Source organism: Anguilla rostrata, chromosome 1 (genome assembly GCF_018555375.3).
Source record: "Anguilla rostrata isolate EN2019 chromosome 1, ASM1855537v3, whole genome shotgun sequence".
In the NCBI taxonomy this organism is placed as follows: Eukaryota; Metazoa; Chordata; class Actinopteri; order Anguilliformes; family Anguillidae; genus Anguilla; species Anguilla rostrata.
In genome coordinates, this window is record NC_057933.1 from 66,352,433 (window position 1) to 66,367,590 (window position 15,158).

At 42.5% G+C, this 15,158-nt stretch overlaps 1 protein-coding gene across 1 annotated transcript in view; it reads left to right on the forward strand.

Annotated features, from left to right (window-relative positions):
• syngap1b (synaptic Ras GTPase activating protein 1b) overlaps positions 1 to 15,158 on the forward strand; it is a 105,564-nt gene that overhangs the window by 62,791 nt on the left and 27,615 nt on the right. Inside the window, 11 exon segments of the mRNA XM_064350922.1 lie at positions 4,521 to 4,674; positions 5,027 to 5,125; positions 6,399 to 6,638; positions 6,956 to 7,291; positions 7,780 to 7,924; positions 8,214 to 8,358; positions 8,610 to 8,846; positions 9,206 to 9,407; positions 11,167 to 11,372; positions 11,475 to 11,685; positions 13,668 to 14,195. Of these exon segments, the coding sequence (XP_064206992.1) occupies positions 4,521 to 4,674; positions 5,027 to 5,125; positions 6,399 to 6,638; positions 6,956 to 7,291; positions 7,780 to 7,924; positions 8,214 to 8,358; positions 8,610 to 8,846; positions 9,206 to 9,407; positions 11,167 to 11,372; positions 11,475 to 11,685; positions 13,668 to 14,195 (2,503 nt within the window).

Below are 15,158 nucleotides of genomic sequence, written 5' to 3' on the forward strand. Positions count from 1 at the left end.
GTTGGTTCACTGTTTAAAGGATTTGTGCTTGAAATACAGGAATGTAAAAACTTAACTTCTGAATGCTAATTGTTCTGGACCTTTCTTTGGTTTGCATGAACGGTGCAAGACTCATAATGCATTCATTTTTATTTTCACTCGGATTGCAACCAATGCGGCAGTCGTACCTTTGTCCACCTGTAGTGAAATAATCTGAACTGTAGGACTGAGATTGTGTTATGTGAAATCATTCTGATTACCAGAACAAAATCAATTTTACATGTGGAACAGTCTCTTTGCATGTGCTTTGCAGAGTTCACAAAAGCCTAGAAAGGTTTTTAAATTGACCTTATTTAAAGCTTGTGAGCCTGTGCTAATTTTACTGTGGCGCATTACAGTACTTTATTAGTATTTTACAGTACATTTCCTTTTTGCATCAATATGTTAATGCTTTAAACAAGCACAGCTATTTCATTCAGTCTTGAGAAGACTTAGAGAGCTAGAAACCTGCTGTGCATGCACTGACAGTCAGATGATAAGAGAAACATCTAGGCCACTGTAGGGAGATTCTATAGATATGGTGACTGTTTGGCTGAATTTTAGTATGTGATTGCAGCTGAATTCCGTATTTGAGTCTGACTCTAATGTTTGGAGCATGTCACGCTAGTCCTTGAGGGGAGGAGCTTACTCTGTGCCTTTCTTCATCCTAATCTTAAATGTCAGAGTGGGAGAGATTAAGACCTTTCATTTGACAACAGGACAGTGGCTCTTCCACTCCTTTCTATCCTCAGAAACACAGGACTCTGATGAGTGCTCTGTAGCTCATGCAGATTAAAGCTGGTTATTTAATTTCATTGTTTTTTCAGAAGGAATGTGATTATACATTTCAAACTGAGGACTTTTGATGGTAGCCTGCTCACCTTTCACCTTCACGCTGTATAGAATAGCCTCCTCTGCATGGTCTTCACCAGAACTCCTCGTGGTTGAAATTTCAGATACATGGAACAGACAGTGGATACATTCTTGGCTGAGAAGAGGGAATAGGGTTATGGTTAGAGGAGAGAGAAATACACTGCAGGTGGTTGCAAAAAGAGGACTAGGGAGACAGAAATCTAGAGATTTTCATGCTTAATCGAAATAAATTTTAATTCAGACGCGAACCTGCACACACAGTTCCTAAAGGAAACCTGTCTTTCATAAGTAACCAGAAATCAGTCATTAAAAATAAATTTAAATCAGTTGTTTCAAAGCAAAAAAGAACAATAGCCTTACACCAGCCATCCCTAGGGGCATGACCTGCTAAGCGGAGGATTCAGAGAACCCTGGAAAGGGAAGTCACCTGGCTGGTCATATAAGTGTCAAACCACATCAGCAAAACTTTTTTCAAAGTAAAAAATCGGAAAATATTTGTCTGGCCAAGTCATTCATCCAATCTGAATCCAGAGAAAACGTAAGGCATCTAGCCCCTGAAATAAGCAGAAGCTGAAGATGGCTGCAGGACAGGCCTGGCTGAGCATCACTAGGGAAGACCCTCAGCACTTTGTGACGTCTATGGGTCACAGACTTCAAGCAGTCATTACGTGCTAAGGATATGCGATGAAGTACTAAACATGGCTACATTCATTTACGTAACATTAATATGTTCCAAATATTATGGTGCCCTGCAATGTTAAAAAAATGTTTTAATTTTAATACATTTTGGTTTCTACATGGTAAAACCAAAATGTGCCCTTTTATTAAATAAAAACTTAAATAAAGAATCTGAACTTTATCCACATGTGAGTGGTTTGATTACAAATCTAAAATCATGGAGTATAGGGCCACATAGGGGAAAAAAAACGTCTTTGTCCCAAACATTATGGAGCTGACTGTGCACACACACACACACATAAATATACAGTATATAAATATGAACTGTTTGAATGGTTATATATAACATGAACTGTTCGTACATACGTGTGCAATACTCAATACTTTTCAGCTCATTTTTCTCTTTTATTGTTTCTCTCATTCTCTCTCCTCCTTTTCTAACCTTACAGTTTACATAACAACTTGATTTCCTCTGAGTCTTCCACCCTCTCTGCTTCTCTCTTTCACTCTATTGCTCTCCTCTCCTCTCCCTCTCTCTCTCTCCTTCTCTCTCTGTGTCTCTCTCCCTCCCCCACTCTCCTCCTTTTATTTCTCTCTTTCTGACTCATTCCTTTGGGTCTATTTTTAACTCCCCCCTTCTCTCCACATCTCTCTCTCCCTTGTCTGAATTGCATGCTCTGATGGCTATATTATAAGTGAATGTATGCAAAAGTACTGACACAGGAAGAACACTGCCGAGACGGACACATCAGAGACATCATAGTAGGGAATATCTGTCTTTCCTTCCTGTTCTCTTTCTGTGTTGTGTCTTATGTTGCCCACCTCCTCATCCCTTGTCTGTTGGTCAATAGTGTGGCAATGCAGTGAGCCAGAGCGTGCGCATGTTAGCTTCTCTTTAAATGCTGTGTTCCTGCATCACAGTGCACTGTCACTTTACATGTGTGTCAACCAACATCACTGTTGCTGCCCAGGGATGGCAAGTCTCATTGCTCAAGGGTTATTTTTATACAAGTCTTACAAAAAAGCAATATTAGTCAAGCAATTGGAATAAGTGCCACAAGCAATACCTTTATGCTAGCTTGTGCACATTAGCCTCCAGCAGTTAATGCTAAGGGTGCTCTGTGCTGCTTCTCTTGGAAGCTTTTACTTCCAAGCCTTTGAAGAAACAAAATAAGAAGGGTTCTATGGGTTATGATGCCAGGAAGTGAACCACCTTTCTGCCATTTACAATTGTATGTATAGAAAAGAGATTCAGAAATTTCCGTGGTATGTCAAAGGTCAGGACGGAGATGCAGCTCCATTCGGTCTCCTGTTCCCATTCTGTCTGTCTTTTATTATACTATTCAATGCCTGCCACATGATTAATTAAATTAAAAGCATTACATCTTTTTTCTTGCCATTTTTTTCTCTTGCAGTTTTAAATATTGATTGCTGTTAATTGAAATTGAATCACATTTTAACTAGAATAGAATTTTACTTGAAGATAATGATGGTTAGTGGCACCATTAAAATGGTTATTTAGTAAATACAAGAAACAATAATTTTTCATTCAAGTTAATATTTATTCATAAGACTGGCATACTGTAGCTCACAGTTCACCTCTTCAACTATTTTCTTTTGTAAGGATGTGAATTATGATGTAGATAATACTTCATTACAAATGAGTTAAGTCATTCCCTCTTGTTAAATATGCACTACTGTCACAAATCTTGCTTGGCTTGATGTGCTGTGCATAACGGAGAATTCAAACAAAAAGTTGCACATTGAAACAGGACATGCTGAGATAAATTTCACATTAAAAAATGCAGTACTAAAACAGTTCTCTCTCAATGTCTTGATAAAACATTCATTGCAGTGGAAAATGCTGTGGTGTATATCACTGCTCTGTCTCTGGTGAGCCACTCATATCCTGAGAGTAAATTAGAAATTTCACATTCTTCCTTTTTGCAGAAATGTGAGTAAATATGATGAATAATGTGTTCTGAATCTGAAAATTAGAATATGTTCATGATGATATATGTTCCAATGTGTAATACCTTTGGTCTAACCAAGCAATCAGTTTTATTTATGTTGTGACAGCTGAGAAATGAGAGCTCTGCTTGGAGTGAAAAGCCTGCGTGAAGTGTAAATGCTGGCGTGAGTGTTTGTTTTCAGGGCCCGATGCAATGTTGCAATGTTTCCATGAAGTCAGACAAGCCAGTTGCTGATTTTGTTTGTGGACTTTTGTCATTCGCTATGTATTTTCTTACAGCAAACCAGCCAAAATACAGTATTTTACACAAAGCAAATAAAATCAAACCTTGCTGGAGGAAATTAACTTAGAAAAACTGGAAATGGGCAACATGGAGCAGATGTTTTTTATTATTTGAATGAGTTAATGCAATAATACTCATCACCATTCATATGTATATTAATGTTGTGATCTTACTGTAAGTGATAGAATCCATGTGCACTATTGCTGAAATGCAAAACTAGCTTTTGTGCGTCCCCTAGTCAGGGTGCCTGAGCTAAAAAGCCCCTGATCTATGACGAAGACCCAAACAGCTCCCACAGTCTGAGGATTATATTTTCTCATGGCCCAAATTACTGTTGAATTTATCATTACCAAGCATGTGTTCTCAGAAGTGACCTGAAAACCCACCGTTGCAGGGCTATTTTGGTCTTGGATCAAAGACCACAGTCAGAGGTCAGCGTAGTCAATTAGTGAGTTTATACACACCCTGTAACACCCTCCGTCTGTGCAGTGCTTGTTGCTTGCTGGTTTCTGGCATATTAACCACACCCTCATCTTCGTGATTGGCCAGTGCCAGCATTATATTAGCCATCATAGCACACCCAGAGGTAGAGGAGCTCAGCAGATTGACCTTAACCCTGCTTGTCCTCTTCAATTACTGTGTTTGGTCAGTCTACTGTGAAATCACTCCACTCTCCTGCCTCTGTCTGTTTTCTAGGACTCGCCTGATGCAGAGCTTCAAGGAGTCCCACTCCCATGAGTCTTTGCTATCCCCGAGCAGTGCAGCGGAGGCCCTGGACCTCACACTGGATGAGGATGCCATCATTAAACCTGTCCACTCCAGCATCCTGGGGCAGGAGTACTGCTTCGAGGTGCATGTTTATGTCTATTCACGTGTACAGGATTCGTGTGAGTGCGTGAATGTGCTTGTGTGAGTGTGTAGTCCATCAGAGCAAGTAATAATGCAATAGTATAATCTTTGTGTCATCAGCGCTGATGACAGCTTTTTCTGTAATTTTCCATAACTTCATTTGCCTCCAGTTATCAGTGGGATGAAACTGACTGCACAAAGTAAACTCACCTCCCAAGTTGATTTGTCACCAAATGTGATAGATGCTCTGAATTATTTGAACATTTTTCTGATTTAGGGGCCACATTATTAGACTTGTCATCTTCCCAGGTGCTCGCGGCCATGGTTACTGATATCAGTGTGGTTAACCTCAGGTGACTACAGCTTCGGGGACCAAGTGCTTCGCCTGTCGCTCGGCTGCAGAGAGAGACAAGTGGATCGAGAATCTACAGAGAGCTGTCAAACCCAACAAGGTGAGAACAGAGAGGGAAAAGGGGAACCAGGTCAGGTCTTTCATTCAAATTTTGTATTTCTATATTTATATATCTGTCCACAAGCCCTCTCTCCTCTGCTGTGCTTACAATTAACACTCTTAGCGGTGGGCTTTAATCTCTGTGGGTGGTGGTAACATGTCTCCTAATCAAAGCAGTAATCTGAATTGGAAATGTAGACATGGGCAATGCTAGCGTGTGTTCTAACCGAGGCATTAATCTGAAGAGGAAATGCTAATGAATACACTTCCAATTAGCGAGATGTGATAAATGATATTTACCAACATGAGTCTGCACACCATCTTAGATAAACAGCCATATACAGTCAGATTCTCTGACACCCCTTATGCATCCCACCGATTGTGCATTGAATAAATTGAAAGTCACTCATTTTGAAGAACACAGTTTAGTAGGCGTTCTTCCTCAGCGATACAGTGTTTAAACCTATCACACGATTTGATGAGAACTGAGTCTGTCATTAAGCAATACTCAAATGAATATATCACTGGAGCTGTCTGACTCATCTACACTCTGTGGGAGTCGACCCTGCAGGCTCACTGGGGCTGGGGGAATTTTACATGAGGCTCTGTAAGGATTGTCCATAGCATAAATATCACAGGTTTTAGCATTTACATGTTTCATTAGTCATTGTGATTCTGGATGTACAGAACCAAGTATTTCTTATGGAGGGCTGGCTAATGATTTGAAACACAATGATTGACGTATCTTGTCAGCACACTCTTGAGGGATGACAGATTTTGAGATTGCTTCTGAACTCAGGGATTGATATTTGGTCAAAGAGCAGTAAGGTCCCATAAGCCTGGATTCAATCACCATTTGACCCACATATAATTACACTTATGCTACCAGAGGTACTCTTTACCATCACAACCCCCAGGTTAGCAATCACCAGAATTTGTTCAAAAAATTGTCTACACAAAAAAAAAAAAAACACTTTTATGTGCACACTTGTATATTCCTTTGCAGCTAGTCTGTCTAGTGCCTAATCACTGCTCTCACAACCAATTAAACTATGTGTTTTTACTTCTGTTCAAACATATGATTATTTACAGACATCCAGTACAGGCTAATCAATCTGTTCAACGTGTTCCTCCCGTAGATGCCACTTGTATCCCATACTGCCTTTTTATCTTTCAACTGTACATGTACTGCAATGCGCATTTGGCTTTCTTATTCACCTCATGCCTTTATCGGTCTGCTTTTCCACTGTCACCCTCTCCTTGGTCCATTCCAGGACAACAGCAGGAGGGTGGACAATGTCCTGAAGCTGTGGATCATCGAGGCGCGGGAGCTGCCGGCCAAGAAGCGCTACTACTGCGAGCTGTGCCTGGACGACATGCTGTACGCGCGCACCACCAGCAAGCCCCGCACCGACACCGTCTTCTGGGGCGAGCACTTCGAGTTCAACAACCTCCCCGCGGTCCGCAACCTGCGCCTGCACCTCTACAAGGAGACGGACAAGAAGAGGCGCAAGGTGAGGGAGCCGCACTAGCGCAGGGGCCTGCGTGGGTGCAGTTACTTCTCTTAACTGTTTGGTCGCATTGTAATGGCGTCACTCAGTCATTTTAACTGCTTCATTTCTGACCAAACCACCATATTTATTTCTTTTTCTGCTTTCAAAATAAGAGCCTTATGACTTTATTGAATCTATATTAAAGCTGCACAGTCCTTACTTACTTGCCTGAAACTCAACTGGAATCCCTGTGTGTTGAGTAATCTGACTTTAGAATACTGATGTAACTCACACGAACACGCACACAGCGCGCTCTCAGTGTCAGTCTCGGCCCGCAGGAGAAGAGCACTTACCTCGGCCTGGTCAGCATCCCCATCTCCAGCATCACTGGCCGGCAGTTTGTGGAGCAGTGGTACCCCGTCATCCAGCCCAGTGTCCTGGCCAAGGGAGGGGGCGTGGGGGGAGGCAAGATCATCAACGCCTCCCTGCGCCTCAAGGCCCGCTACCAGACCATGAGCATCCTTCCCATGGAGCTGTACAAGGAGTTCGCCGAGTACGTCACCAACAACTACCGCACCCTGTGCGCTGTGCTGGAGCCCCTGCTGAGCGTCAAGAGCAAAGAGGAGGTGGCCTGTGCGCTGGTGCACATTCTGCAGAGCACGGGGAAGGCTAAGGTACGCGCTGCTATGGCTGAGAGAGTGAGGAGAACTAACAGCTTTGTAGGTGCATTTATTGTGTACTATATGGCAAGGTGCAGTATGTTGTTCTTATTAGAAGAATGGGTATTGAAAACAAGCAACAGTGTAGTTTAGTGGTTCGAGAACTGGCTTTCTGACTAGAAGGTTGCAGGTTCAACTACGTGCTTGGATCCTTCACCTGGCTATCCTGAATTGTTCAGATAAATAGTTTCTATTGCTTTTTATTTAATGAAAACTCTACAAATAAATGCAGAGAAGGGAGTGTAAAATATGTAACAATGTTATGCAGGGAATGTACGTACTGCAACAGAATAAGAATACAATAAACATGCAACAGTTTGTCACAGCTGGAGATCCTAGAATGCTGTGGTTTGTAGGGAAGTTGCACAGGACCCACCCATGGAGGAAACACTTGCTGTCAGTTGTGGTTAATGCCTCTGCTGATGTCTCTCTCACTCTTTCAGGACTTCCTGTCAGACATGGCGATGTGTGAGGTAGACAGATTCATTGACCGAGAACATCTCATATTCAGAGAGAACACTCTGGCCACCAAAGCCATAGAAGAGTACCTCAAGTTGATTGGACACAAGTACCTCAAGGATGCCATTGGTGAGTTAGGGCATCCCATACTTCTTTTCCATGTCCCAGGATTTGCAATGGAACATGGTGCACTGTACCATGCAGGCCAAACAATCATTGCCAACACTGATAGGTTCTCTCATTGGGGATACTAAGAAGTGATTTTCTTTGAAAAACATCAATGCTATGGGCTACATGACCCATGTCATGATGGAGCCATATGTTATATATAATTATAAACAGAATGCCTGTGCATATTAGCCGTTTTGAGGGTAACGTGTGTACACTTGTGTATTAATGGAAAGTGTGTTTCATTCAGGTGAGTTCATCAGAGCCTTGTACGAATCAGAGGAGAACTGTGAGGTTGACCCTATGAGGACTCCACCTTCTGTCCTCCCCGACCATCAAGCCAATCTGCGCATGTGCTGCGAGCTGGCACTCTGCAAGATCGTCAACTCCCATTGGTCAGTACTTTGCCTACCTAGACACTGTGCTAAGCCAACGCTTATTTGACTAGCATTCATGAAACTTAATTTACCTCAGTATTTTGTCCATATTCATGTCAGCCATGCATAAAGCTCAGTGCAGTACATACAATAGCAACTCCCCCACCATCTCTCTCTTCACCATCCTTCCTCTCTCTCTCTTTCTCTCTCCTTGTCTTCCTCTCTCTTTCTCTGTTGTCCCTCTTCTCTCTCCTCTCTTCCCTGTCCAGCGTATTCCCACGGGAGCTGAAGGAGGTGTTCGCCTCCTGGAGAGTTCGCTGTGCGGAGAGAGGGAGAGAGGACATCGCGGACCGCCTCATCAGCAACTCCCTGTTCCTGCGCTTCCTCTGCCCGGCCGTCATGTCCCCCTCCCTGTTCAACCTGACCCAAGAGTACCCTGACGAGCAAACGTCCCGCACCCTCACGCTCATCGCCAAGGTGGTGCAGAACCTGGCCAACTTCTCCAAGTCAGTTACCTCATTCATTATGGCAGATGCATCCTTTCATTTTCTGCTTGCTTATCCCTGGAACATAATTAATGAGTTAGTTCTGCACGTACAGCACACACTCGATCAAACTGCTTGTCAATAAAGGTTTCAATACAATTATCTATGTCTATATTAGTAATGTTAATTATTCACTGGTGAGAAATAAAACCAATGATGTTGCTTGCTATGAGACAAGGATAAGCAAAATATGAATAATAGTTTTCTGAAAAAAATATATATGAATGATGTGTGCATGATTAAGATTTTAGTATGTCTGTGTTTTTATTTTGATGCCCAATTATGATGTGTCATTCTATCTCCCTGTTCTCTTCTTTCAGGTTTGGCAGTAAGGAGGAGTACATGTGGTTCATGAATGAGTTCCTGGAGATGGAGTGGGGCTCCATGCAGCAGTTTCTGTACGAGATCTCCAACCTGGACAGCATGACCAACGCGGGGGGCTTTGAGGGCTACATCGACCTGGGCCGGGAGCTGTCTATCCTGCACAGTCTGCTGTGGGAAGTCATGGCCCAGCTAAGTAAGGTACTGTACAGTACAGAAGGCATAGTTAATCAGTAAGGAACTATACAGTACAGAAGGCATAGTTCATCAGTAAGGTATTGTATGGTACAGAAAGCATAGTTTGTCATAAGGTACAGTACAGTAGGAATAGTATATCAGTAAGGTACTCTACAGTACAAAGGGCATTGTCCATCAGTGAGGCACTGTGCAGTACATAAGGAATAGTCCATCAGTAAGGTACTGTTTACTGCAGTGGGCATAGTTTATCAGTAAGGCACTCTGCTGTAGCAGAAAAAAAGGCTGACAGAATGCTGGGATATATAGCCAAAAGTGTTGAGTATAAATCCAAGGAAGTTATACTTATTTTATACAATACATTTGTTAGACCACACTTGGAGTATTGTGTCCAGACCGTACTACAAGAAAGACATAGAGGCTCTGGAAAAGGTTCACAGAAGAGCAACCAACTTGATTCCTGGTATGAAAGATAACAGCTATAAGGAAAGACTTAAGATGCTTAATCTCTTCAAGCTTAGTAAAAGGAGACTTAGGGGTGATTTGATTGAGGCTTTTAAATTCATGAAGGGGATCAACAAAGTGAACCACAAAAGATTCTTCAGATTGAGTTCTGTTAGTAGAATGAGGGGACATAAATTAAAATGGGCGAAAGGTAAATTCCGTGCAGACATTAGGGAGATTTTTTTGACACAGAGAGTGGTCAATGTGTAGAATAGCCTGCCGGGTCACGTAGTAGAGGCAGAAACTCTGGGGATTTTCAAGACTAGGCTTGATATGGTGTTAGATACCATCTAGTCTGTAGGTAATCAGAGCATTATGTACAATTTAGTCAGGAAAATGGCAAGCATTGTTGGGCTAAATGGCCTGTTCTCGCCATTATGTTATGTTATGTTTTTTATGTTATGTTATGTTATGTTACGAGGGCATAGTCCATGGCCAGACAGACTTGCATGCCGGTTCCAGAACACAAAAAACATTCCAAAACAGTATTTGGAATGGAAAAGTTTGCAATCATCAGTATAACAATTAAATAATTAAATAATTATTTTTATTGATTTTATGCATCACAACACACACACCTACGCACACACACACACACACACACACACACAATACAACATAAAAATAAGTTCTGTGATTAATCAGAATTCAGCATGCAGTCACAGCCCTGAATTAGCATTTCTGCAAAGCAGTGTAACATTAATGAATTGAATAAGATAGAGAGAGAGATTAAAAGGAAACTGCTGAATGTACATTTTAAAGCTGCCTTGACAGGGTCTTTTTCTTGATGCTGCTTTTATCCCAGAGTGGACCAATCTTTTTTTAAGAGGGTCAGCCAAAGTTTTGATTTAATCCTGGTCTAGATCTCACCTCAGTAAAACTGTTCACTTAATTTTCCCCAGTATCCAAGCTTTTAAAGTAAGGCAAACTTGAATCTGACATGAAGCTGTGCTTTATTCTTGAGAGAAGTGTTTCAAGTGCACAAGCAAGGCATGCAAGCTATTGGGAGGCATCAGTTCACATGAACCTTCTCCTGTGAAGATTTCCATAGCCTTCCTTTCAATTCTCAATGGTACCATGCTCTTAATTCGCAGTAATACGGTACGTCTTTCCCTCTCGAAAGGCATCTGAAATTGCTGAGAACAAACTTAACGATCCAAAAGTAACTTTCCTTCTTTGCTGTCATTCTTTTTCCAATCTCTCTCTCTCTATCTCTCTCTCCCTTGCGCCATCCCTCCCTCCTTCCCTCCCTCCTTCTCAGGATGCGATTATCAAACTGGGCCCCTTGCCACGCCTTTTGAATGACATCAGCATGGCCCTTCGGAACCCCCATTTGCAGAGGCAGCCGAGCCACCAGATGGACAGGCCACCCCCTGACAGACACACGGAAAGGTTGCTCTCCCGTCCCAGCTTCACCCGGGGCATGTCCTCGGACTACCAGAGCTTCATGATGAGGGACCTCAATAGGTAGTGATCTGTGTGAGCTGCAGTGCATATAGCTGTGGTGTGGCCTAGATTTGCACATGCTTACTTTCTATTCTCTCGCACAATCCTGTCTCCGATCTGTAGCTCAATAGACATGACTCGACTGCCTTCACCTACCTCCGGTCTCTCCAGTGGGGGGGTCATGCCCCCGCGGGCGGCTATGGGGAGCTTTGCAGATCGGGATCACCAGCATCGGGCCTCGAAAGACGTATTCTATGTGACCCGCCCCCCCTTGGCCCGATCCAGCCCGGCCTACTGTACAAGCAGCTCTGACATTACTGAGCCAGACCCAAAGGTACTTACCCTCAGAATCTGCCTAGGTGGGTCCATTACATTCAAGCTGTAAGATGAAACACAGTGATGTGATGTACTCTATACTGTAAGGCCTTCAGAATTCTTTCCTCATATGTGTGATACAAAGAAAATACATATCTTTTGGGAAATTTTGCATTTCCAAACAACTGAAACATAGAGTGCTGTAAAAAAGAAAAGAAAAGTATTTGCCCCTTCCTCATTTCCTCCATTATTACATATTTGTCACACCGAATGGTTTTAGCATCTTTCGACAGAATGTAATATTAGACAGAGGGAACCTGAGTAAACACAAAATACTTTTTTAAATTAGTACTTCATTTATTTAATGAAAAAAACTGTCAAACACCCATATCTCTCATGTGAAAAAGTATTTGCCCCCTTAAACTTAATAACTTTTTGCACCACCTTTTAGCAGCAATAACTACAACCAAGAGCTTTTGCATCGCTGTGGAGGAATTTTAGCCCACTCTTCTTTTCAGAACTGTTTTAATTCAGACAAATTGGTAGGTTTTCAAGAAGGAACTGCTCGTTTCAGGTCCTGCCACAGCGGTTCCAATCTGGACTTTGACTAGGCCACTCCAAAACTTTAATGTTTTTTTCTTTTCAGCCTTTCAGATGTGGGCTTGCTTTTGTGTTTTGGACAGTTGTCTTGCTGCATAACCCAATTACGCTTCAGCTCACTGAGAGATGACCGGACCTTCCTAAGAATTTTCCGGCATAGAGCAGAATTCATGGCTCCTTCAATAATGACAAGTTGTCCAGGTCCCGAGGAAGCAAAGCATGCCCACACCATCACACTACCACCAAAATGTTTGACTTTTGGTATGATATTCATACTGGGAAATGCTGTATTTGCTTTATGCCAGACATAATGGGACCTGTGTTGTTCAAAAGGTTCCACTTTTGACTCATCTGTCTATAGAACATTATCCCAAAATGCTTGGGGATCATACACATGCTTTTTTGCAAGTGTGAGATGGGCATTGATGTTTCTCTTGGTTAGCAGTTGTTTCTGCCTTGCTACTCTCCTATGAATCCCATTTTTGCCCAGTCACTTTCCAATTGTGGAGCCATGAACTCTGCAGTTCTTTGGATGTTCTTCCAGGACCTTTTTGTGATTTCCTGGTTGATTTTCACCACTGTCCCAAGTATTCTCCATTTGGAAAAACTCACTGTTGTTCAGTGGAGTCCCAGAGCCTTAGAAGTGGCTTTGTAAACCTTTCCAGACTGTTATATTTCAGCAACTTTTTCCCCATAACTTCTGGAATTTCCTTTGATCGTGGCATATTGTGCTTGTAAAAACTTTGTGGTGACTACGTCAGTCTGATAAGTAAGGTTCAATATGAGTGAGGTTTAGATTCAACAGGGCAGGCTACAGTCAAGCCTGGCTGTGTTCCATCAACCAAATCTAATTATCAATAGTTGATAAGGGGGAAACTATTTTTTAACATAGGCGATATTGGTGTTTGATAACTTTTTTCATTAAATGAAATAATAATTTAAAAAATCAGTTTTGTGTTTACTCAGTTTCCCTTTGTCTAATGTTAAACTTTAAAGATATGAAAACATTCAGTACAACAAATATGCAATAATAGATCAAATTAATACTGAAGCCTTATCATGTGCTATCCATGATAAGGTACGAACTGGTGTTGGACTTTCTAAATTTTGTCCTTTTCATACTTATGGATCACAATGCAAGAGAGGAATTGCCCAGAGAAACTTCTAAATAAAAGATCATTAGATAAAAACATAATAATAATTTGAAAGATAATTAGAAAAGGCCCTGTGGCTATTCCACGGGTCAGTTGGAGCAGTAGGTTCCTTCTGGGTTCTTCTCGGCCCTTGAAAATAGCCTTTCAATCATTTTAACCTCAAACCCGCTCCCCTCTCAGTGTTAACAAAAGTGTGTTTTTGATGGATATCCAGGACTCTAGAATGAACAGTGTCTCTAACCTACAGTCTGTGGGCGACATGCTCAACTCCTCCCAAGCCTCCATCTCCGGTCTGGGCAGCTATGGGGGGCTGGGGGGCCTCGGGAGCGGCCTCGGGGGGCCGCTGCGCGCAGGGGGGCGCCTGTCGGCCGGCTCGGGGGGATCCAGCATGTCCGGCGGCCTGCGGCTGAGCCAGATGGGGACCACCACGGACTCCCTGTCGCAGCAGCAGCAGGCGGCTGCCCTCCGCTACCCGCTGTCCTTCCAGAACCCCCTTTTCCACATGGCCTCCGACGGGCCCCAGCTGCACCACCAGCACAGCCGCGCCCAGCCGCCGCCGCCCCTCCTCCTGGCCCCCGAGCCGGAGGTCGTCCACTCCTCCTACGTCCCCGCCTTCGGCCACGGGGGCTTCTCCCGCAGCGAGGACCTCTCCACCCTGAGGCCCGGGGCCAACCTGGGCCAGCCCAGCATCATCCACTCGCACAGCTACAGCGATGACTACACCCGGCACAACCAGGCCGACTACAACCGCCGGCAGCTGTCCATCCACATGCAGGTACCCTGCGTGGCCAGTGAATCCAGCTTCTGCGCTTTGTTACCAGTTACAGGAAAAAGCTAGCTCACAACTTGGTTTTTGTCACTGGAAATTTTGTAAAAGGCTTGACGACTAACTAAGTTCCCTGATATCAATGGCCTGCTAATATAGATAGTTAGCTACTGAGACACAGAAAATTAGTCACAATCCTGATTCACCCAGCTTACAGTGAACTTGTGAATATTCAATTTGCCTATTCAGGAATTTCACTTAGGAAGAAGGAAATTTTGTTATTTTTCCATTTATACATTTTGAAATCGTAGGAATACATATTCTTATGGCTTAACAAACTCTGTAAAAGTGAAAAAAGTGATTGCACAGGGCATTTAATTTAGATTGACTCGCAGAAAGTGGTGAGAGCAAATGATCATGTGCTCAAGGAATTTACTAATTGATGATTGGAGAGACGCAAAACAATATTATGTTTTGGTAGCATTAGTGCATTCATATTATGATATAGAAGTCCCTATACGTAAGTGTACAAATTTATCAAAGAATTATATTCGTTGTTTATCATTAAACGGCATCATTCTTGTCACATTTTTCTTTATTTAAAAAGAAACTGTTTACTGAAGAGATTTTGCAACTTTTGGATGATTTTTGATGTTAGCCAAAGTCTGCTTATCTACCAAAAAATACAATACAGTTTAATCCAGATGATCTCTCTGCTGCCATTAATATTTTACTTGAGGATTTCATTAGAGTTTCCTATATATTGCTAACTGTTACTGTAATTTGAAAGAGGAATGTTATTGCCAATTCACTAGTACAATAGTTATTTCACAGCTCAGACAAGCTGTGTTGTGTTTTATGCCTAAGAATTTAGGGATGCATGCTAATCCAAAGTTGTGTTTGAAAACATGCAGCTATTGTGTATCTCTAGTGAATCTGTTAGAACAAAGGCAGTTCTTACATGTTGAACTA